At 41.5% G+C, this 25,476-nt stretch overlaps 1 protein-coding gene across 1 annotated transcript in view; it reads right to left on the bottom strand.

Moving 5' to 3' along the window:
- FLVCR1 (FLVCR heme transporter 1) overlaps positions 1-25,476 on the bottom strand; it is a 927,801-nt gene that overhangs the window by 318,107 nt on the left and 584,218 nt on the right. The window contains exon 7 of the mRNA XM_044055488.1: positions 8,952-9,057. Coding sequence (XP_043911423.1) covers positions 8,952-9,057 — 106 coding nt within the window. The remainder of the gene's footprint in view (positions 1-8,951; positions 9,058-25,476) is intronic.

Here is a 25,476-nt window from a genome sequence, read left to right as displayed (position 1 = left end):
CCTGAAGCCCAAGTGCTTAAACCAGAACTAATACACTTTTAAAATAACAGACACTGAGCTCTCTATCAGCAGTTCCCAACTTAGAAGGATGTAAGCTACCTGTCCTGCCACCACAGTGCAGGCCACAAACCTTCCTAATGTAAAACAACTGGTCTGAAGCCCAAGTGCTTAATCCAAAAGACTTAGAAATGATAGCTACACTTTAATCAAGTTACTACCAGCAGTAATAAATACAACTGAATACTTTAAAGAATGCCTGGATTAGTGTTCAAGTTATACAAACAAAGCTAGATTCAGCAGGCCTGGATCTAGTCTATGCTACAGCAAACAAGGTGCACCAATTTCAGTAAGAAGCAGTTCAAATATACAGGCACTATAAGCCTTTAACCAGAAATTCCCAGCTCAGAAGGACAGAGTCCAGCCTCTCCTCCCACAAGAGTGCAGAACACGAACCCTCTTAATGTAAAATAACTGGCCTCAAGCCCAAGTGCTTAAACCAGAATTAATACACTTTTAGAATAACAGACACTGAGCCCTCAATCAGCAGTTCCCAACTTAGAAGGATGTAAACTACCTGTTCTGCCACTACAGTGCAGACCACAAACCTTCTTAATGTAAAACTGGTTTGAAGCCCAGGTGCTTAAACTAAAAGGCTTAGAATGAGTTACACCAAGCAGTAATAAATACAACTGAGTACTTTTAAGATGACGCAAAAGGAAAATAAAGTAGGAAAAAACACAAATACAGTAAAAGCAGATAATTTTTTTTTTGTGGAAAGAGAGAAAGGAAAGAGAGAAAGGAGTAGCAGAAACTAAGCTGATTGGCCTTCTCAAATGCTCTCCCTGTACTGGGTAGAATGAGGTAATGACACTAGACTGGGAGGAGGGTCCCAGATCAAATTTACACTAGGGGCGGGCAACTGCAAAGCCACCAACTATAAAAACACTATACCAACAGGGAGGGATGGTGGGAAACAAACTGCAGAAATGTTACTCACAGCTGAAAAGCAGCAGTGAGCCTTTAAATGAAAGTTTTAAACAGCTAAAGGAGCCACTAGAAAAAAGAGTTTAACTGCAACAAGTTATCATAAACAAACAACCCAACAGATGCTTAATAAGAGTGGACAATTTCCAGTTAATACCTCACACACAGTGAAACTAGCTATAAAAATACACAGTACACAAAGTGCTATAAACAACAAAGAAATAAAGAACAAAATAAACAAAAAACAGGATACTTAATGTTATATATTATAGCTCCTAGTTTGCTGAGTGTCCTTCCTTCGATTAGCTCACTGTAAAATGGCAGAACACTCACAACTAAGCTTCTTAGGTAACAGAAAGTTTAAACCTGAGACAGCTTTTAAGAAAGAAATCTCAAAACAACCAATGAGGTGCTTAGTCTAAGCTGTAGTCCAGGAGACCTCAGTCAGCCAATGACCTCAAACAATTCTCTCTCCCTGAAATGCCTGATGGCTTTGGCTAAAACAAGATGTCCCAGAATTATGTGCTCAGACACACAGCCTCCACAAACACTAGGCCCAAATACAAGCCTGAATATGGAAATGCTACAAATATCCCCACTACTTAGAACAAACTGCAGAAATGTTACTCACAGCTGAAAAGCAGCAGTGAGCCTTTAAATGAAAGTTTTAAACAGCTAAAGGAACCACTAGAAAAAAGAGTTTAACTGCAACAAGTTATCATAAACAAACAACCCAACAGATGCTTAATAAGAGTGGACAATTTCCAGTTAATACCTCACACACAGTGAAACTAGCTAGAAAAAATACAAAGTACACAAAGTGCTATAAACAACAAAGAAATAAAGAACAAAATAAACAAAAAACAGGAAACTTAATGTTATATATTATAGCTCCGAGTTTGTTGAGTGTCCTTCCTTCGATTAGCTCACTGTAAAATGGCAGAACACTCACAACTGAGCTTCTTAGGTAACAGAAAGTTGAAACCTGAGACAGCTTTTAAGAAAGAAATCTCAAAAGAACCAATGAGGTGCTTAGTCTAAGCTGTAGTCCAGGAGACCTCAGTCAGCCAATGACCTCAAACAATTCTCTCTCACTGAAATGCTTGATGGCTTTGGCTAAAACAAGATGTCCCTGAATTATGTGCTCAGACACACAGCCTCCACAAACACTAGGCCCAAATACAAGCCTGAATATGGAAATGCTACAAATATCCCCACTACTTAGAACAAACTGCAGAAATGTTACTCACAGCTGAAAAGCAGCAGTGAGCCTTTAAATGAAAGTTTTCAACAGCTAAAGGAGCCACTAGAAAAAAGAGTTTAACTGCAACAAGTTATCATAAACAAACAACACAACAGATGCTTAATAAGAGTGGACAATTTCCAGTTAATACCTCACACACAGTGAAACTAGCTAGAAAAAATACACAGTACACAAAGTGCTATAAACAACAAAGAAATAAAGAACAAAATAAACAAAAAACAGGATACTTAATGTTATATATTATAGCTCCGAGTTTGCTGAGTGTCCTTCCTTCGATTAGCTCACTGGTGCAGTGGATAGTCCAAAGGGTAAGGCAGAAAACTGATAATGTGATCCAAACACACAAAACCCTAAGAAATGTCTGAAGTCTGGATGAACAGGGATGCGATGATAAGCATCATTTAAATCTAATGTTATACAGAAACAGCAAATTCCTGACCTCCAACTCTAAACTGCTGCTAGCCCAATCCTATCTCCTCCCTGCCCTCCTCTATGGCTCCCCTCTACTTTCCAATTTACAATATAACCCGCTGGCAAAACTTGACCAAACTTATAACAAAATTGCTAGATTTGTCACCAGCAGCCCCTATAAATCCCATCACTGTTCTGCTCTCAAAAAACTACATTGGCTTGAATTCCCACACCTTCTGACCAAATGTTAGTTGATCCAAGCTTTCTGAATTCTTAATTCTAACTCTGACTGTCCATCTCTGTCCAACCTGATCTCCTGGTATACCCCTCCCCGATCCCTGCGCAGCTCTGTTAAACTCTTTCTACAAGTCTATAAACCAAATATATTAACATAGGTAAAATACTTTATAAACACTCCATCTCCCTTAATTGGAATAATCTTCCACTCCATATCAGAAGTCATACCTCCCTTCCTAACTTCAAACATGACCATATTTTGTACCTCCATAACAACCCTATACGTACCTTTAACCATCCTACTTAACTCCTCCCTTTCCATATTCCCATTTCTTCACTACACTTATCATTAAGACCTTTTCCCTCTTTCTTATCTTACTTTACCCAATCTGCTCTTTTTACTATACCCTCCCTCTTTATATAATTTACTTTATCCAATCTGCTCTTCCTTCTATACCCTCCCTCTTTATATAATTTACATTATCCTACTACTCTTCTTTTTTTCCTCCTCCCTCTCGATCACTTCCTTCCTCCTCTACTCCTGTTTTCTTTTGCACTTTCCTTCTTCTGACCTTGTATATAGCTATGTACTATTCCTTGGATTACATTTATTTTTCTTATCCATTGTATCCATAAGTTTGTTTTGCTCTTTATATTGTTAACTTGTCTCAATTTGTATGTATTTGTATGTTTTGTTCGGGGCTTTTCCTCTCAGGTCTCCACTGAAAATGGATAATTTCTTACCCAGTTGGACTAACCCGGTTAACAAATGTGAAATAAATAATTAAATAAATAAATGTTACCAGGAAATTAGAAGAGGTAGCAGCTGGTGAAGTGACATAATTTTGAATTTGGGCACTATCACAAACAGGTTTAGGAAAGTAAAACCCAGAAAAGGTCTCCAAGTATTTTCTTTGTTTGGCACGAGAAGTACAACTGGCTCAACCAGCACCCTGTGCTGGTACCATGAATGAGTACCCCACCCCCTTGGCAAAAAAAAAAAAGTGGATGCTCCTTCTACTGGCACACCAAACAGGTGGTCAGATGCACAACACTCCCTTCCCCCTCCTGCCCAGCCATTCAAGGTCCAGTTTCTGTGCCATACCCTGAACCACTTTGAGCATGTGTAATTAAAAAAAATACTAATTTCTTCTTTTAAACTGTAGCAAACAGTTGCCAGAGTTTATACCCTGCCTACATGGTGTATTTCAGCACTAAGCTTTTGTCAAAAATAGTGTTTTTTTTAACTTATAAATTGTAGCAAACAGTTGCTACAGTTTATATGCTGTCTGCATGGAGTGGTACAAAGGTTTTAGTTAAAAGTAAGAGATTTTTTTTTACTCAGTGCTCAGGTTTGACCACAAAAGCAACACTGGCTTTTAAAAGCCAGTATTACATTACAGATTGGGACCAGCTGATAGCACCCCCTACACTTTGTGCCAGGGGACAGTTGCCTCTTTCGCCCTGCCCTAGCTATGCTACAGTTTGGCACTAAGAACATCCTTGAATAAAAACCTTTATCCACCTAGGATGAAGGAACATGTTCCATCACTCCTTGGAACAGCACGTTGATGAAGAACTGGTGGAAAGAGTGTCTGATCTGGAGGATGAATAATGTCCTCCTGGAAAGGAGGAATGTCCTTCCGCTGCCATTTGCAGCCTTGATGAATGATTTTTAGAATCCATTTATCTGAAAGTATTTGTTGCCAAAGAGAAAAATGGAGATTCAGACTTTCTGCAAGAAAAAAAAGGGGCTAGGGTGGGAGCGGATTACAAGGTCTCTCGAATGGTTATTCAGACTTGGGCTGTCCTTGGTTTTGGGAGGTTCCTTTGGAACACCCTTGCCATTTTTTTAAAGGTCTGTTTACCTGTATTTTGTTGAGACTGTTTATAATGCTTTTTGCCAAAACTGGATAAGGGGATAAAAAAATCCCTTGGAAAACTTGGAAAAGCGGGTCTGAAAAATCTTAAGAGACTCCCTAGATCAGCTTACCCCTTTCATCACATTTTTTGATCACCTCCGCAGCAGAGGGGCCAAACACTAAATCTCTATCCAAGGGTGAATTTAAAATCTGATTTTTATCTGGAAGATTTTAAAAATGCAGCCAAGCAAACCCCCTTAAAACAGTGTCCATGGCCACAGGCCTACACACACTGTAAACCATGAGTAGTGACTTGTGCAATAGAAGAATAGAGGTTATTTAAACCAGATGATTTTTCCTCACAAGAAGAAACTGCAGATAAAACATTCCTCATACTTTCACAATGAGTCAGAACAAATTTTAACATATGAGCCTGACAACTCAAAATTCTGAAAATCAAAACTGAAGTATACACTTTTTCCATACCTGTCATTAATTTTCACATATTTAAAAGAAACAGTAAGATTGGAATTAACTAACTGCTTAGTAGCCGAGGGATCAACTAAAGTTGTAGCGGCTGGGTTAGGTTTGGGAATAGTGTATACAAATTTAAAAGACTAAGCAAGCTTTATGCATCCTATCTGCCTTTCTAGGGACAGCTGGCTTACTATCAGGAAATCTGCAGACAGTAACACACTTCCTCTACAGCAGTCAGAAAAGGAGGAATGGGTGTAGGATCTAGAAATCTTCTTCTGTAACAACTCAGTATCTTCTGAGGGAATGAAAAAAATTCAGTGTTATCTCACTGAAAACACTGGAACATTTTAGCAATAATCTCAGAGAGACATGCCCCATGGGCATAATCAGAACCTGAGCTCACTTCTGAGTCTGAATGAAAAAACTTATTGAAAAGCCCTGTATCCATCCTTGCAACTTCCTATTCAGATTGAAAATCTTGAATCTCTTCAGGAAAAATGCATCCTTCTTTCTTTTACTACAAACTCCTTTACAAAAAGAATCAATAAGCCGAATTAAACCCTGAGACAAACCCAGTAAACAACACTTATCCAAAGATATTTGAGAAGTAGATACATGCTTAGTTTTCTGTTGCTTTTCAACAGGAAAAATGGGGACAATTGTGTTACTAACGGCAGCAGCAGCTTCCCTAGGGATGGGCACAGCATTCTAACACAACAGGGAAACCTTTCCTGCTCCCTCTCCCAGGACTGACAAGACTGGATCCCTCCCTTGCTCATTGGGGGGACTCCAACAGCTGCAGTGGACGTGGCTAACCCCTGGTCGATAGTGGCTGTAGTTGCTACACCAGAGGAATCCTGGGTAAAAGATGAGTGAGCTGAGGTATAACAAATAGACACAGCAGAGTCATCCACCTGCAGCTAAAGAGATTTTTTTAGCCTGCTGTGGTTGCAAAGTCTGTTTGCTTACTTATTTTTCTTTTTGTCGCTGGGAGAAGAGCTGACTGTGGGACCAACAGTCTGCTCAATGGTCAAGCCGAAAATGGTGCCTTTGTCCCCACGGAAGGCAAGCAGCACATGCCAGTAAACACTACGAGTCTGATAAAACAGCAACACAAATAAGAAAACTGAGGTTTTTGTCTTCCAAAAGGAACTTATCTATCTAGCAAAGGAACAGCACAAGCTGAACATTAAACCTCAAAGTCTCAAAGGAGCATACTCTTTGGCAACAGTAAAGCTCTGAAGGGCTTCATCCCCAGACTTGACTTTTAGTCATCTCAGCTCGAGCAGTCTGACAGATTTGTTAATGGGGAGTGCCCTGAAGCTTTGGAAGCTTGCTGGCTGTTATATCCTTGGCACAATAGAACCCATATAACTAAGGCTACTGCTGCAGTAACCGATATAATGAACATCTCTTTTGTTTTTCTTAGCTGAAGATTCAGAAGGCAGGGAAAAGGCAGAAATAGGTTCTTTAGCAAATCCCAGTAAATTTGCCCTGTCCATAGAAACAGAAACAGGAGACTGGAAGTTTTTCTCACTAAACACATATTCCCAAATACATGTCTGTCCCTTGGGTACACCAGACCCAGCTTCACATCCCTATTCCAGCCAAGTAAAGACCCTTAACCTGCATCTTCCCCTGTCACCAAGGAAAGTGGCTCTTCCATGTCCACCAAGGGCATCCTTAAAGCCCCAGAGGACATGGCTATCCCTTGGTCTTAGGTGACCTGGAAAGCTACACAAAGAGTAATGGGGAAAAATGGGTGGTCTAAGGAACAAGTGACTACAGCAGAGTCACCCACCAGCAGCTGAGGCCCCCCCCACTTTTGCACATGGGGCCAAGATGTCACTTCAAAAGTGACAGTCCTCTAGAGCCAATGTTCACACTGCCAGGTGGCTAACCTGTGTCAGTCAGTAAAGAGAAAAAGGGATGCTCTGGTAAGCAAACCACTGATAGTTCCCAACAAGCACAATATCCTGAGTCAAACATGCAAAAGCTTAAAACTTGAATAAATGTAAACTGAAAACTCTTCTTCTCAGTTTACACAAGCATCCATATAAGATCTCCCTTCAAATACGAAGACAGCCCAAATCACTTTGTGTCGTAGCAAAAGCTAAATTTTCTGATAGGAAAAAAAACACAAGTTTTCCTCATAAAGTAAGCATAAAATAGGAAGGTTTTCTCCAACAGGAACTTATCTGCCTAGCTCTTGAAAGATCACAAGCCAAGTGACAGATTCATGGGGCCCATTGAAGTAGTGCTCACTTTGGCAGCTAAATAGCCATAAAGATTTTTGCACTCCAGCTGTCTTTAATATGGAGATCTGCATGAGCTTCTGACAGAGCACATGGAAGGCAGCCAATACTGAGAAGTTGGCCAGTGTAGAACCTCTAAGAAGATGGCCAGTGCAGGGTTCTAAACACATACAGGTTAGGCTATTGCCACAGTTATCTATGTATTGAACATCTAAGGTTCATTCTTCTCAGAAGTCAGTATGGCAATCACATCTCACAAGGTCAGTGAATGGCACATCAGACAGAAAATCATGGCTTTGTAGGAAGAAACTATAACCAATGCTTGAAATCTAAAGCTAGCAATAATGCCCTTGATTGTACCCTACCCATATGCAACAGGTTGCAGAAGCCTGGAAAAGCAGAATAGATAAGGTAATACACAGAGTGATTTTACTGTTATTAAGAGTGAAATAACTTTAGAATTTTTTTTTCTGTCCATGCTCTCTGTTTTAACTCTTGAACCATCTACTGACAAAAGTATTAGGATTATATTCTACATACCCAACACATGTATGAGTCTGTGCAATTCATAGGTTCATAGGTTGGTACTAGGCTATCAGCCCTAGGGCCTATACAAGCCTAGCCATAACAATTCCCTGGCTATTTCTTCCCACATTATTTACTTTCCTGGACCCCTGTCTAGCAGGGCGACTGACGTGATCCCTGGGGTGAATTTCCTTTCTCCCATCCAATTGTCAAGGTTCCTCTTGAAGAGGTCCAAAGAGGCACTCTGCTTGACATGTATGGGCAATCTATTCCAGAGTCTGGGGAGTTTCTGGGTCAGGAACCTATCCCTCCAGCATGTTTTGTTTATTGTGATGACAAGGTTTAGATCCCTGGAGCGTGTAGCTCTGAGGGATTGGGATTTCTTTAAGTGTAGCATGTCCAACAGCTCTGGGTTTGAAATGGCCTTGTATGTTAAGCAGAGATCGCCTCTGAGTAGACGATATGCGACAGAGTATAGCTGGAGTTTTTTAAGGCAGTCAGTGTAGGGCATCTGCTTTAGGCCTGTGATTCTTTTAGTGAGGTATTTCTGAGGCCTTTCCAGTTGTTGCAGATGTCTTGAGAGGTACATACCAAATGGGGCGTTGTATTCTATAATGGGTCTAATGAGGGATAAGTACAGTGGGACAATGACCTCCTTCTTTCTGGATGAAAAGCCCTTCGTGATGAGGTGTGCCACATAGAAGGATTTCCTGACTGTTGTGACGATGTGGTTATCAAAGGTGAGACCACTGTCCACCTGTGTCCCTAAGTCTCTTATCACACTTTCTGTGAAACAGTGTGGATTTACTACATGGAATACTGCTTTTAAGTGACCCACTTTAGGAATACATGTGTAAGCTAAACATTTCCATACCATGTTACCAAACAAACCACAAATCCAATAATAAAAAAAATCACTTATAAGAAATTAGTTACCTGTGCAGAAGCATTCAGAAGCCCAGATGAGGTACCTTCTGGCTCTGGATATGTAATTTCAACTGCAAATTCAAAGCCTAATGGGAGATAGCCAGTCATGAAGAATCTGAAAGTCAAAAGAAAAGAAAAGAAAGAAACTGTGTTAACACTTTTTTCTTTTAGTCTCCTAGTCAAGAAGTACAGTTTAAGTATAGTCTAATATACCCAATTGAAAAGAATGCAGTCTACAATGATGTCTCAGTCTTTTCCCAAGTGTTCCATAGGCACTCCTTTACTATGGTAAAAAACAGCTAAATCATATTTTATTACCAGTACAATTTACAACATGATCTCAAATTTATTATAAAATGAGCAAGAAAATCCAAATAAAAGCAATCCAAAACCTTACCTGTAACCATTACAACAGCAACACAGGTAGTCCAAATGCATAATCTTTTAATCAGATTTTGCCTAGACATTACAGACAACATACTTTTGGTATATCATGGAGTGAAACACATTTACTAGCAGAAGGGAGTGGGAGTTCAAGAAACAAGGAGAGAGAGGATTTTGAATGCAAGTCCTTAAAGAAAGCGACAACAGCCTTATGTAATATATTCATAAAGTAACAAAATATTCTAAGAACTAAGCCAACATGGGAATGGAGGAAAGAGATTTTACTAACAGGAATAACTGCAAAGAGGGGTATAGAAAATGGGCAAGAGGGGTTGAAATTACTGGAGAAACATAGCAAAGGAACCAAGGTCCTGGGAGCAAATAAACACAGAGGGAAAAGCAAAAGCGATGGATGAGGCCAAACAGAAATTTGGACTGCAGTTTACAGACTCCCTTCCATAGAATGGCTTGGTAACAGACTACAGGCAAAGAGAAACAGATAAAGGAGTGCCAAGTGAAAAACTTGGGTTTAAAACAGAAGTTGCTGTTAAAAAATTAATATTGTATGTAAAATACTGCATGGCAATTATAACAATCAACCAGAGTAGGTAAAAAAGTCTAGGAAGAGAAAATGGAAAGGCAACATATAAAGAACAGTGAAGGGATATCTGTATGACTCCCAGATATGCAACCACATCCAGAAGGTTTAGGATTTTTGCTTGTAATTGTTTGCAAAGGTATTTTTATATCCAAAGCAAACTTCAGAGACGTATTCCTCAGGTAGACAGGAAATACTGGAAGAGTGATGGAACAGAGGGGGTTACTGTGGAAATGTTATTTTGGGAAAGTAATGAGTTGGTAGATTGCAAAAATTCTCTACAGAGTAGTTTCCCATAACTATTGATGGAACAAATGGTTGTATCTAAGGAAATTATTTGTTAGAAATGGTATGTTGTATTTAAATTGTCTAGACAAAGTAAGGCCTTATTAAGTTGAATGTTATTAGGTTCATAGGTGTTTACTAGGCTAACGACCACAAGGGCCTTTTTAAGCCTAGCCATGCATCCCAAATCTCTGAAAAGTTCTGATACCCTTGATAAGTGTAAGCATGGGCCAGGGAGATGTACCATTTACAGGTTACCTGTGTCCATTAGCAATATACATGCCAAACCAGGGATGAATTTCCGGTTTCCCATCCAATTGTCCAAGTTGCACTTGAATTGGGTTAGGGAGGAACTCTTCTTCACATGGATGGGGAGCCTGTTCCATAGATGGGGTAGTCTATGGGATACATACCTCTTTCTCGAACAGGTCCCTATTTATATCACAGGCAAGGTTTAAGTCTTAGCTGCAAAAAAAAAAAAAAAAAAAAAAAAACGCTAGAAAATGGAAATCAAAAACTGTTATGAATACTCAATATTGTAAATGAGATTAAAGAACCACTAGTGGGAAATTTAGAAAAGGGAAAGAGCAAACTGCACAGAAATAAACTGAATTTTTGGGAACAATACATGAGTAAAAACAAAATGAAAACTCCAGCAAAGCTAGAACTTCTACTGAGTGACCTCCCAAACCTTTTGTATCAGAGGCACATGGGATATATGCAAATGACTCTTATGAACATCAGGTGTTTCAGCTAATTGGTGATTCTGAATGTCCATTACTTGTTTCATCATTTTAATGGACAATTTCAGGCCAATAAAGCCAAACCCCACTAGCTGTGGATATGCATATTTCAGCCTTATGACCTCGTCAGCACAGCACAAGCAGAATGTTTGACTAAGCATAAGAAACACAGGGCTGTTATACCCAGCTGATGTCCATTATCATTAAGGTCACTGCAAAAATATCCCAAACAATAAACTAAAACAATAAGTGAGAAGGTCACTGAAAAACAATCAGTAAAAACAAAATGTCTTAGTTTGTTGTTTGGGATGTTTTTGCAGTGACCTTAATGATAACGGACATCAGCTGGGTATAACAGCCCTGTGTTTCTTATGCTTGGTCAAACACTCTGCTTGTGCTGTGCTGACGAGGTCATAACAAGGCCAAAATATGCATATCCACAGCTAGTGGGGTTTGGCTTTATTGACCTGAAATTGTCCATTATAACGATGAAACAAGTCATGGGCATTCAGAATCACCAATTAGCTGAAACACCTGATGTTCATAAGGGTTATTTGCATATATCCCATGTGCCTCTGATACAAGAGGTTTGGGAGGTCACTCAGTGGAAGTTCTAGCTTTGCTGGAGTTTTCATTTTGTTTTTACTGATTGTTTTTCAGTGACCTTCTCACTTATTGTTTTAGTTTGTTGTTTGGGAACAATACATGCTTAATAATCTGGAGGAGGAGGAGTTTTAACAGAAGGTAGGAACTGAGCAATTTATGTAATGTTGGAGTGAATGATAATTGTTAAAAAATAAGAAGTTATATACCTACCATAACGTTCCATGTTAGTTGTCTTCTTCTCGCCTTCTTTCTTGCTGGATGGGACAGCGTCCCTAGCACCTTAGTCCTGGGTGGCTCATCGGAACAGACTCTTGAGCACAGTGGAACCAAACTCAGCTCTATTCCTAGAGACCACATCCAATTTATAATGCGAAATGAATGTATGAGGAGTGGCCCAAGTGGCTGCGGCACAAATAGATTCCATTGGTAGTCTTGCTTGAAAGGCTACCGACGTAGACAATGCTCTGGTGGAATGACCTTTAGGTTTGGCAGGGAGTTGCTTATGTCTGAGTTGATAAATCAAAGTAATAATAGAGGACAACCACCTGGATAAGGTTACTTTGGAAAATGGCCGTCCTTGTTTGCCCTCAGCATAGGATAGGAAAAGTTGGTCTGATTTTCTTATTTGCTTTGTCCTGTCCAAGTAGAAACATAATTGCCTGTGAACATCCAAGCGGTGCAAATTTTGTTCAGCTCTGTTCGAATAGTTAGGAAAAAATACGGGCAGATCAATAGACTGATTCAGATTTGATTCAGAGGGTATCTTGGGTAAAAACAAAGGATTAGGCCTAAGTAAAACTCTGTCCTTATGAAACACAAGATAAGGAGGACAAATACAGAGGGCTTGAAGTTCCACAACTCTCCTAGCTGATGTGATGGCTACCAAAAAGAGAGTCTTCCAGGAGAGCAATTTAAAGGAACAGGAAGCCACAGGTTCAAAGGGGGGGAGAATCAAGGAAGCCAATATCAAGTTCAAGTCCCACAGAGGCGGGGGATCCCTGACTGGGGGCCTAAGTAACAAAGTTCCTTTGAGAAAGGCCTTGCAAAGTTTGTGGGACATGATGCTGGTTTCTGACAGGCTAGCATGGAAATTTGCAATAGCAGCTAATTGGACCCTAATGGTGGCAGAGGAGGAACCAGCTTGGAAGAGCTCTGCCAAAAAATCTAAAACATGATGGACAGGGGCTGTAAAAGGGTCAATATTCCTAGCCTCTGCCCAGAAGGAGCAACGTTTCCACTTACTAGCATAAGTCTTCCTGGTGGCAGATTTGTGCGAAGAAAGGATGATTTCACGCACCGGCTGAGAAATTAGCGGAAGCCTGGCTAAAGTTGGTAGTTGAGCAACCAAGTTGTAAGTTTGAGAGACTGAAGGGACTGGTACAGCCCGCCCGACTGATGGACCAAGAGGTCTGGCACTGGGTCCAGATTCCACGGCTGCTCCAGCAGGTGGCAATGCAGGAACGGGAACCAAATTTGTCGAGGCTAGTAAGGGGCAATGAGGATCATCCTGGATCCCAAAGCGGTTGCCTTCTGAATTAGCTTGGGAATTAGGGGAAACGGAGGAAAAGCGTACAGAAGACCCCGGGGCCAATCGTGAACTAGAGCGTCTCTGGGGGAGTGGCCGGGAAGGGGGAAGAGAGTGAAGAAGTCGTCGCGCTTGCTGTTGAGAGGGGTTGCAAAAAGGTCGCAGCAAGGTTGACCCCATCTGCGGAAGATTTTGTCCGCTACTGATTGAGAGACCACTCGTGAGGCATGAGAATAGCTCTGCTTAGCCTGTCCGCTATGACGTTGGACCTCCCGGGGATATGCGTTGCTATCAGAAACCGTTGAGAGGAGATCGCCCACTGCCAGAGTCTGAGTGCTTCTCGACATAAGGAATAGGACTTGGTTCCGCCCTGCTTGTTGATGTACCACACTACAGATATATTGTCTGTCTGAATTGCAATAGTCCTGGTGGGTAGAGAGTCCTGAAGAGCTTGCAACGCCAAAAGCACCGCTCTCATCTCCAAGACATTTATGTGCAGATGGTACTCTAGAGGTTGCCAGGTGCCTTGGACAGTCCTGCCCTGAAAATGCCCCCCCCCACCCGATCAGGGAGGCATCCGTGGTCAATGTGGCAACAGGAGGAGGAAGAACACATGGTCTGCCCTGGAGTATCAGAGGGGAAACCATCCACCAAGCTAGGTGGCCTTTGCATGATTGAGTGATTATTATCTTGTGAGACATTGGAAGTTGTTAAAAGGACCATTGAGTAAAAAGCATCCACTGAAGAAGCCGCATGTGAAAGCGAGCCAGGGCAACTAGTATGATTGCTGCTGCCATGAGGCCCAAGGTCTTTAGTACAACTCTGGCTTGAATCCTGTTGCATTGTAGTAAGACTTGCACATGTTGGCGGATTTCTGAAACTCTGTCGAGAGGAAGCCTTACAGACAGATCTTTTGAATTTAAGATTGCGTCTATAAAGATAATAGACTGAGAAGGCGACAATGCAGACTTTTCTAAATTTATTGATATACCCAGCTCGGTGCAAGTTTGGATGGTATAATCCCTGGCTCGCAGAAGTTGATGCCTGGTGGGTGCAGTGAGAGCCAGTCGTCGAGATATGGAAACACCTGGAATCCTCGCCATCTCAAGTGAGCCGTAACCACTGCCATGCATTTGGTGAACACCCTGGGGGCTGCGGTGAGACCAAAGGGCAGGGCCCTGAACTGATAGTGACTGGCTCCCAGCCGGAAGCGGAGAAACCTTCTGGAGCACCTGTTCATTTTGATATGGTAGTACACATCCTGAAGATCTATGGAGCACATCCAATTGTCCTGACCCAAAAAGGGTAGAATGGACTGGAGCATGACCATCCGGAACTTTGCTCTTTGAACAGACTTGTTTAGCCTGCTGAGATCCAAAATGGGTCTCCAGTCCCCTGTCTTTTTTGGCACCAAAAAGAACTTGGAGTAGATTCCGTATCCTTGTTGGTCTGCTGGGACTGGCTGGATGGCCCGTTTGTCTAGCAGTTTTGAAATTTCTAGTACTGCCTGTTCCCTTAGACCGGGTGAAACATCTGGAAGGGACTTGGTTGTTTGTACCGGGGTGTGGACAAAGGGAATCTTGTAACCCTCGGATATGACAGACCGTACCCATTTGTCTTGTGTGAGGAGTTGCCAGGCTTCTGGGTACAGTGACAATCTTCCCCCGACTGCCTCCGAAGGTGGACAGTCGGGCAGTCCCTCAGGGGTTCTGAAAGGGTTTGTCAGAGAACGATTCTCTGCTACCCTGATTCTGCGGGCCCCCTCTGCCCTTCGGGCGGCGTCTATTATTGTTCCCTCCCCTGCCCCTGGAGGGAAACTCGCCACGTGTGTCAGGCACGACTCCCTGGGGTTTCCGAAACCACATTTTTCCACTCTTTTGACCCTTGGGGTATGGTCTAGAGGGAGTGGAAAAACGGACTCCCACGGCAGAGAGAGTCTTGCCTTCCTGCTCACACCTGGTAAGGGTATCTTTCACCTGTGGTCCAAACAGAGCTGAACCATCAAAGGGGGTATTGGTGAAGGACGCCTTAAAGGGGTCAGCAAAGTTGCATAACCGCATCCAGGCATGTCTTCTCAAAGCCACGTCTGTACCTGTGGCCCTACTCGCCCTATCGGCTGCATAAGAAATGAGCCACATGGCGGAGTTGATGATAGAATTAAGGGTTGTCAGCTGGGAGTTTATCTTGTCTTGAGCCCCCGCAGCTGAAGGATCCTGAAGGGTATCACCCAGTTCCTTAAGAAGATCCCTTTGGAGACGGGTGAGATGGCACAGATAATTCATTGACCGCATAGAGAAGGTCGCTGAGGAAAACACCCGCTTCCCGTACCTGTCCATTGTCCTAGATTCTTTATTAGGTGGATGGACAGGCACCGAAGGGTCAGCCAACTCCTTCTTTGTGGCTGCTGCAACCATTATGGCATCAACAGGGACACCTTTTGTCAAAAATTGCTTGTTGGGTGGGGCTGTAATAAATTTAGTGGGCTTACGGGGAGTTGGTTCCACTGTGTCCGGGGCTGACCACGCCTTTCGAGCCACCACTTCCATTAGTGGGTCGAAAGGCGGAGCCACCCAGGAGGTGGAAGAGCGAGAACCAAACGCGTCCAGGTAGACCGACTCGTCCTCCAAAGGGTTAAGGGCAGTCCAGTTCCCCCTCTGCTTAAGGATTTCTAGGATGTCTGAAAAGGAGACATCCTCAGAGGGGGATCTTGGGGACCCTTCCGAATCCTCCAAGTCGGTATCAGACGTGACTGACTCGGGGGAGTCGACATGTTTCCTCTTACATTTTCTCTTCCGGGAGGGGGGCTCCCACAAAGGATCGGGGGAGGCCTCGGAAGAGGAAGATACACCCAATGGAGTGACCTGGAGCATTTGCACTCCACGCTTGGGGTCAGGAAGGTGGACAGAGACCGATGCAGGCACCATGGGGGGAGGAGCCGAAGGGGCTGATCGAGGGGCCGACTCAGGAGTCAGCACACTCCTCATGACTTTGAAGACGCCACTGTCAGGCAGAGCAGAAGGTCCCCGCTCCGAGGAGACGAGAACCCCTGTCGGCACTGAGAGGGACTGCTCCGAGGCTGATGTTGGGGCCGAGCTCACCTGCGCCGATGCTCCGAGAGGGAGAACGGGGTTGGACAAGGGTCCGATGCCACTCGCCCACTCGGAGCCGAAGAGGGAGTCTCGGCGCCCAGATCCCTCCAAGGACGGAACCAAGGAAGAGATCGGAGCTGACGAAGGAGCCAAAAGGTGTGGTATCGGTTCCGACGTCACCAAGATTCGAGCCCCAACTGGCTCCAGCTCCGAACACAAGGAGGGAGTCGGAGGAGAAACTGCTGTAGATACCGGGACAGCCACAGTCTGTTAAGATGGGCTGGTTAAAATTTTGGCCAGGGCCTGCGACTTAAGGAGTCTGCTGACCACCCTCTCTAGGTCATGATCAGATAGCCTGGAAGACCGAGATGAGTGGGACCTATGGCTTTTCTCAGATTGGAGTAATGGTGACCTCGGAGCCGAGCGAACCAATTCTAGGGAAGGGGACCTAGAACGTTTTTGGCTTGAAGACGGTTCCGACAGTAAAGTTGGAGCTGACTGAGGTCTAGAGGTGCCGGCTCCAGCCGAACCCGACGAGGAGGCAGGTGCTCCACCAGGCGATGGCTCCGAACTGGGAGCCGACGGCTTGGCGGGCCTAGAGGATTTACCCGACGAAGGCTTGGTCGGGGATCCTTCTAGCTTAAGTAAGCCTCTCAGGATGAGCTTGTTCCTATGCTCCTGCAAGACTCTTGGGCTGAAGGCATAACAGACCGAGCAGGAGTCCTGCAGGTGTAGGGGGCACAAGCAATAAATGCAAGAAGTGTGACCATCTGTCAGAGACATCTTCTGACAGCACGAGTCACACTTCTTACAACCTGACACTTTGGTATCCTTAGACATGATGGATACCAAAGAAAAATGTCACTAGTGCTTAAACACACAGAACAACACACAAACACACGCACTAGTTAAGCTAACAAAATTAAACAATTGCACAGTTAACTATATATAAATATATATATATATATATATATATATATATATATATATATATATATATATATACAAGTCTGCAACTGTAATAAAATAACAGAGCTAACACTACCCTATAACACAAGGAAAGGGAGGGGAGATTAGCCACTGAGAAAAAACTGTGGGGGGGGGGGACTCTCCAACTAAAACGAGTTTCTAAGAGGGAATATTAGGGAGTAAACAGAGAGTAAACTAACTGGGAAGTTATAAATATAAGAAAAGGTTATCGAGAAAAAACTAAAGTTAACTTTTAATATATATATATATATATATATATATATATATATATATATATAAAAAGATTAATACGACCTGGAGCCAAGTAAATCGCAACCTCGTAGCTGAAGCGGCAAACGAGATCGGGGGATCTGACGCCTAGCATTGTGGGATATAGGGAGGGCCTCGAGCCGGTAAATAGCTCTCGAGCTTTAGTAGATTGCCGAGTCAGAGCCGAGGATCGGCTCCGAACCCATCCAGCAAGAATGAAGGCGAGATAGACAACTTCACCAAACTTTAGAACACCAACAAAAGAATCGGTGAATGAGACAAAAACGCTGTCTCTGGCTATGTTTATAGTACTAGTGAACCGGACCCGGATAAGCAAGAATATTTATTTACTACACATAACAATTAAAATAATCGGTTTAGCGCTTTCATCTGTAATACAGACTTCCTCAGAACAACCAAATAACAAAATTCTGAACGTTTCAAAAGCCTATTTGGCGCCAAAAACTTTTCAAATTAATCAATTAAAGTGCCAGTATATATAAAAATGTCCGTAGATGTAAATACTATAACAAGTACAAATAAAATATATCAGAATGCATCAACATACTTGTATATATAATAAATATATAATATATCAATAGTGCTGCAATTCTGAACTAAAATATGATAAAATTGATTTTTCTAAAAAACACAATATTAACATACATAAAATACTACATTTATAAAACTAGTTAAAATACTTGTTTATATATAAATATATTAGTGAACATAAAAATTGATACAAATAATGCCACATTTCTAAAATAGATATTCATACAAAAATGAATGAATATTATTTACATAAGTTGTAAAATGGGTCTAATGGAGATATATTCATTGATACCAGGGAACCTTGTAGCATTGTTTTTTATTTGCCACACACATTCTCTTTTGCTCAACTGAGCTTTAAAATTACCTCCCCTTGGTGACATATATATTTGATCAATGATGTTAAATTTAAATTTATGTGCCTCACCATATTTAATAATGTGTCTAGACAGTGCATTATTCGTATCCTTCATCTTAATTTTATATAAATGTTCATAGATACGTTTCTTGAACTGCCTCTCGGTTTTTCCAATATAAAAAACCGCACACGTCTGACACTTGGCTAAATAGATTATGTTCTTACTATTACAATTACCCTTTTTAAAGGTAACAAATGTCTTATTAATATCATCTAACCTTAACCTGTCTAGACACATTATTAAATATGGTGAGGCACATAAATTTAAATTTGCCATCATTGATCAAATATATACGTCACCGAGGGGAGGTAATTTTAAAGCTCAGTTGAGCAAAAGAGAATGTGTGTGGCAAATAAAAACCAATGCTACAAGGTTCCCTGGTATCAATGAATATATCTCCATTAGACCCATTTTACAACTTATGTAAATAATATTCATTCATTTTTGTATGAATATCTATTTTAGAAATGTGGCATTTTTTGTATCAATTTTTATGTTCACTAATATATTTATATATAAACAAGTATTTTAACTAGTTATATAAATGTAGTATTTTATGTATGTTAATATTGTGTTTTTTAGAAATATCAATTTTATCATATTTTAGTTCAGAATTGCAGCACTATTGATATATTATATATTTATTATATATAGAAGTATGTTGATGCATTCTGATATATTTTATTTGTACTTGTTATAGTATTTACATCTACGGACATTTTTATATATACTGGCACTTTAACTGATTAATTTGAAAAGTTTTTGGCGCCAAATAGGCTTTTTAAACGTTCAGAATTTTGTTATTTGGTTGTTCTGAGGAAGTCTGTATTACAGATGAAAGCGCTAAACCGATTATTTTAATTGTTATGTGTACTAAATAAATATTATTCTTGCTTATCCGGGTCCGGTTCACTAGTACTATAAACATAGCCAGAGATAGACAACTTAACATTAAATATTTATGACATGAAAATGTTTGCTATGGTTTGTTTTATTTTATTGTGTGTGTACCCTAATGTTAAACTTTACAGTGCAAGAATTAAATAAAGGTGTTTAAAAATACAGAACATTTTCCTATCCCGTCCTTCCCCCACATAAGTAGGGGTTCTTGAGAAGCTTCAGATTGTTAGCTGGGAAAGCACAGTAATAAACACGTTAAGTGTGTCAGCAGGACACCAATTCAGTAGTCTGTCAACTCTTAAATTTTAACTTTTCTGCTGAAATGACTAAACCTAGAAGATACAAGTGCCTCTTTTTAGGTGTGAAGAAGCAGAACTGTTCAAAATCAGGCAACATGAAGACTTGAGAGAATTAAACCCATGACCACAGGATGAGTATCACAGTGTAAGCCACTACCTAGTGATAGCTAGCCCTCAACCTACCATGCCATCCACTCTCAACCCTGTTAGATTTTACACCAAAGTTCCATAAGAGATAGCAGAGGTCGTGATGAAATTGAAGTATACTAGACTCCCCCAACCATGACCCTGATAAGCTGGTCATAACAATGAATATCATTTTTCTAAGATGCTCTTTCCAGTAAGAAAACTCTGCTGATTTATGCCTGTAAGCTCATTATAGGCTAGGTAGTCAGTCGTTCTCTTTTTGGGATCCTTTCTCAGACTTCAGTTGTTCTCTAATTATATGGTCCTCTGTTCTTGGTCCATTTTCAAAGGAGCGCTAATTACATCTACCCTGAAGAAATAACTTTTGACTATATATCTTCTGGAGAACTACTGCTCTGTCTCTAACCTTCTTTGTCTAGATAAGGTTACTAAAAAAGTGGTATAGATGTAGATGAGCTTCTAGTTAACTTTTCATTATCTCTTTGACACGTCAGTCTAAACTGAGATCAAGGCACAGCACTGAGTGTTCCCTTATATGGGATGTGAACTGCCTCCTTGTGGCTAGAGATCAAAGATCATGTGCTGAACTGGTTCTTCTTGATTGTTCAACTGCACATGACACAGTGGATCAATCCAAGCATCTCATTGTTCACTGTGGCAATTGTGGCACCAAGCTTAACAGTTTGGCCTTTTATCCCTTGGGTTGCTTGCACAAGGGGTTTCAGGGGTTAATTCTTCTAGTAGTCATCCTCTGAAGTAGGATGTGCCACATGACTTGATCTTAGCATTATTATTTTTCTGCATGTATATGCCACACCTTAGGATGCACATTCAAACAGAGAGCTATTTCTTTCACAAGAAGGTCACTGTTCCATTATATTCAGTATTCATCAGACATGACATTGAGCACAGTGCCCCCTTTGTTATGTACCTAACCAGGATCATCCAACAATTGGAACATTCACAGAGGTTCTTCACTAAAAGAATACAGGGCATAAGTAAGATGTCCTGTGCAGGCCACCTCAAAGCCCTATCCCTGTATTCTGTTTCCTACAGGATGATGAGGGGACATCTATGCTGGCATACAAGGCATTATTAGACCTCACCCTGATGGACCTCCTGCATACCCACAAAAGAAACAGCACCAGAATTACCAGCTCTTAAGACTTAAACCTTGCCTGTGATATACATGCACCCTACTAGAGAGACAGCTATATACCCCAGAGACTATCCCTTCTCTGGAACAGACTCCCCATCCATGTGAAGCAGAGTTCCTCCCTAACCCAATTCAAAGTCATTACTAACATGGACGACCATTGCTCTACACCAATAGTCAACTCCTCCCTGGTTATATCCGATCACAAGCTAATCACCTTGGACATGCACATCCCTCCCACCCCCCGAACAAAGGTAACCACCATGAAAAACCATCTCCAAAGCTAACTTTGGGCTCCTAAAAACAGAGGTGGTTAACTTCACAGCACCCATGCAAATGGAGAATAGTTGCATAACTTCCAAATATTACACCAATGCACTGTACGAACACGTACACAAATGCATGGATCTCGCCATACCCAATAGAACTAAGATGCTCTCCTCAAAAAAAAAGGAAGCCAATCTGGTGGTCCCCTGCCATAAACAAACTCTACAACAAAAGGAGGAAACTGATGCGGAATAAGGTGAAGTCCCAAGACTGGAAAAACTCCCTTATCAGCCTCAGCAAAAGGTTGAGATCCCTCATCAAATCCTCTAAAGCTAGCTATGAAAACAGAATTGCAGCAGATAGTAAAGACAACCACAAGGCCTTCTACAGTTATGTAAAGAATCGCCATGGCAATACCCAGATTTGCTCTGAGCTACTGCACAATGGTACCTCCTATACTGAGCCAACAGATACTGCAAATATACTGGCGGACAGATTCAGTGCTAACTTTACCCCCCCCCCCCCCAAAGGACCAATCACAATACCAGTAGATTGCCAGGCACCCAGTATTACTGCTGCACAGATTAAAACATCACTGTTCAAGGCCAAGAATATAGCTTATATGGGACCTGACAGTATCCCTGGCTGTGTTCTACATAAACTACACAGTGAACTGGCACCTCACCTGTGTGCCCTGTTCAATCACAGCCTCACCTCAGGCTTTGCCCCTACCAAATGGCGCACTGCTACAGCCATCCCTCTCCACAGAGGAGGAGCGACTACAGACCCTGGGAGCTATCGCCCTATTAGTCTGACAAGTCTGATATGCAAAGCTATGGAATGCATCATCATGGACCTAATAAACAAGGATATAGGGAATCTCATAACTCTGGATCCTACACAGTTTGGTTTTGTGAAGGGGAGATCATGCCTGCTCAACTTGGTCGACTTCTTTGAACCAGTCACCAGAGCTGTGGATGAAAGTAAGATAGTTCATACAGCCTACCTTGATCTGGCCAAGGCCTTTGATACCATTCCCCACTCAGGAATCATAGAAAAACTTAATAAGCAAGGCATCAACCCCTATATCACTAGGTGGGTTGCAAAGTGGCTCACAGATAGAACCAACAGTGTGAAAGTAGCTGACTCCAAGTCAGACTGCCAACCAGTCATGAGTGGAGTCCCACAGGGTTCGGTCCTGGGTCCTCTCCTGTTTGGTATCTACTTTGCTGAAGCCCAGGCCAACACAAAGGGACTCTGGCTTACAAAGTTCGCAGATGATTGCAAGTTGGGAGCTATTATTAACTCCCCAAGTGATGCTGACATCCTACAGAAAGGCCTCAATGAGACCAACGACTGGTGTCAGAACCATGGCCTTAAGCTCAATGCCAAAAAATGTGTCTTCATCCCTTTTGGGAAAAACTCGCTTCACTTGAATTACCACACTGATGGTAGTCCACTGAACACAGAAGGCGTTATAAGAGATCTGGGAACACAGGTTGACAACAACCTCTGTTTGACCACCAAGTTGCAACTGTGGTCAGAAAGTCCTTCTATGCGGCATATCTCATTACTAAGGATTTTGCATCCAGGAAGAAAGAGGTCCTTGTCTCCCTCTACTCTTCCCTCATTAGGCCAATCATCGAGTACAATGCCCCATTTGGTATGTACCTCACTAGACACTTGCAACAACTGGAGAGGCCATAAAAGTACCTAACAAAGAGGATCCTAGGCCTTAAACACTTGTCCTATATGGACAGACTCAAAAAACTCCAACTATTCTCTGTCTCAAATCGCCTACTTAGAGGCGATCTCTGCTTGACTTACAAAGCCATGTCTGACCCAGCTCTGTTATAAATGCTACATCTAAAGAAATCCCAATCCCTCTGCACCACATGCTCCAGAGACCTCAACCTCATTACCACAATCAACAGAACATGCTGGAGGGACAGGTTCATAACCCAGAGACTGCCTATGCTATGGAATAGACTTCCCATACATATCAAGCAGAGCACCTCGCTGGCCCTCTTCAAGAGAAATCTTGATGAGTGGATGGGAAATAGAAAATTCATGCCGGGGATCACTCCAGTGGCTCTACTCAACAGAGGCACTAGGGACTAAGGTTGGGTGGCACGATGCCAGGGTAATACTATGGGGCTAGGCTTGTAAAGGCTCCAGGGCCATTAGCCTAGTACACACCTATTAACCTATAAGTGTAACTTGGACAACTGGATGGAGAAATGAAATCCATCCCTGTTATGGCACCTATGTCTCTAATGGACACAGGCAGCCTGTACATGGTTCCTCTCCCAGGCCTCTGCTTGTAAATATGTCTTCATCTTCTAAGCCCTCTGCTTACACTTATCAAGGGTACCAGAACTTGTTGGAGATTTGGGGACGCATGGCTAGGCTTAAAAAGGCCCTTGTGGTCTTTGGTCTAATACGTACCTATGAACCTATAAAGATCCCAGGGTCAATAGCCTAGTAACATCCTATGAACCTATATGTATATGTACACATAAATGTGTGTGTGTGTGTGTGTGTGTGTGTGTGTGTGTGTGTGTGTGTGTGTGTATATGTATATATATGTATATATATATATATATATATATATATATATATATATATATATATATATATATATACACACACACACATACACACACACACACATAAATACATACATATATATGAATGCAGCCAAATATCAAAGCAGCTATGGCACAATGTTCACAGTCTCAAGCTAAGTCATGTTATAAATCCACAGAATGTTCACAGTCTCAAGCCATGTCAAGTTATAAATCCACACTTCTTATTTCCAGATAAAATCCCTTTATTGCAAGTAAGTAAGTTGTAAATGTTGTAACCTGTTGTAATGTACTTGCAATAAAGGGATTTTATCTGGAAATAAGACGTGGATTTATAACTTGACTTGGCTTGAGACTGTGAACATTCTGTGAATTTATAACTTGACTTAGCTTGAGATTGTGAACATTCTGCCATAGCTGCTTCAATATTTGTCTGCATTCATTCCTTTTTTTGTATCATTGAGTGGCAGTTGGGACCTTGAGGTTTTTTTTTTTTAACATACATACACACACACACACACACACACACACACACACACACACACACACACACACACACACACACACACACACACACACACACACATATATATAGTGGGGAAGACCCCTGCACCCTACACGTGAAGGACATCTTCCATAGCCTTCAACATATACATACACACACACACACACACACACACACACACACACACACACACACACACACACACTGTTTTAGCAGCATAACAATGGGATAAAGTGGAAAACCTATTACTAACAAAAGTTGTTTTTTGTAATTTTATTTTGCATAAATGTCACTCACTGAAAGAACCTATATACAGCTATCAGGACCCTAATACAGATCAATGAACAATAGTAGACAACAATCTGAACTTTGATAATTGTGTAACTACCAGTCAGGAAAGCTTGTTTTATAGCCCACCTAATTCTAAAGAACATGCCTGCTCATGCCAGGGAGCTCTGTACCAGTTTATTCCTCAACAAGGTGAACCATTAATGAATACTGTGGTCTGTAACCTTTGAATGTAGCATTGATTTAAATATGCAGAAAGTACTTCATTAGTGGAAGGTTTCAGTGCCTTCCATGCATTTAGACCATCAGATACACAAACAAGGACAAAAGGTGGAGAAGTCTCAATCTAAATTAACCAACCTAGAGGTATATGTGTTGCTAAACAGGCCGATGCCCTGGAGTGGCATCCATGTGCAAATCACCATAAAAAAGTCCCATACTATATCCTAGCAAGCTACAGGTCACCCTCTATTTATTTTACATTTGGTTACTGCGAAAGTCCGACTGGACAAATATCCTTTTTCAGCAGAGGCCCAGGCAGAAAAGCCCCACATATAACATTGAATAAAAAGTAAAATTTCACAGGTACAGAAAAAAAACACTATACAAATTACATCAATGAAAAACACTATACAAATTACATCAATAAAAACTGTGGTAGTAACACTTTAAACTGTACATCAACTAAAAGTAGGGTGAAAAATGGTTCACTATACAGTTACCGAGCTGATACCCCTTAAGATGAACAATCAAAATAACATTCAGTATGATTTAGTATTTTAATAATATAAGTATACACTGAGTATTTTTACTTAGAAGTAGTAGTAAACTGTTGAGAGGAAGAGAGAGGTATGAGGTATGGTATTTGCAAGATAAAGAGAAGACTAAAGCCTGAAAATGAAGGGGTAGTGTTTAACCAGAATAGGTAAGGAGGACATGGAGTTAGA

The sequence above is a fragment of the Protopterus annectens genome, chromosome 1.part2, assembly GCF_019279795.1.
Source record: "Protopterus annectens isolate FY-2018-M chromosome 1.part2, PAN1.0, whole genome shotgun sequence".
In the NCBI taxonomy this organism is placed as follows: domain Eukaryota; kingdom Metazoa; phylum Chordata; order Ceratodontiformes; family Protopteridae; genus Protopterus; species Protopterus annectens.
Note: the sequence above shows the minus strand (reverse complement) of the source record. Positions and strands in the feature narration are given on the sequence as shown.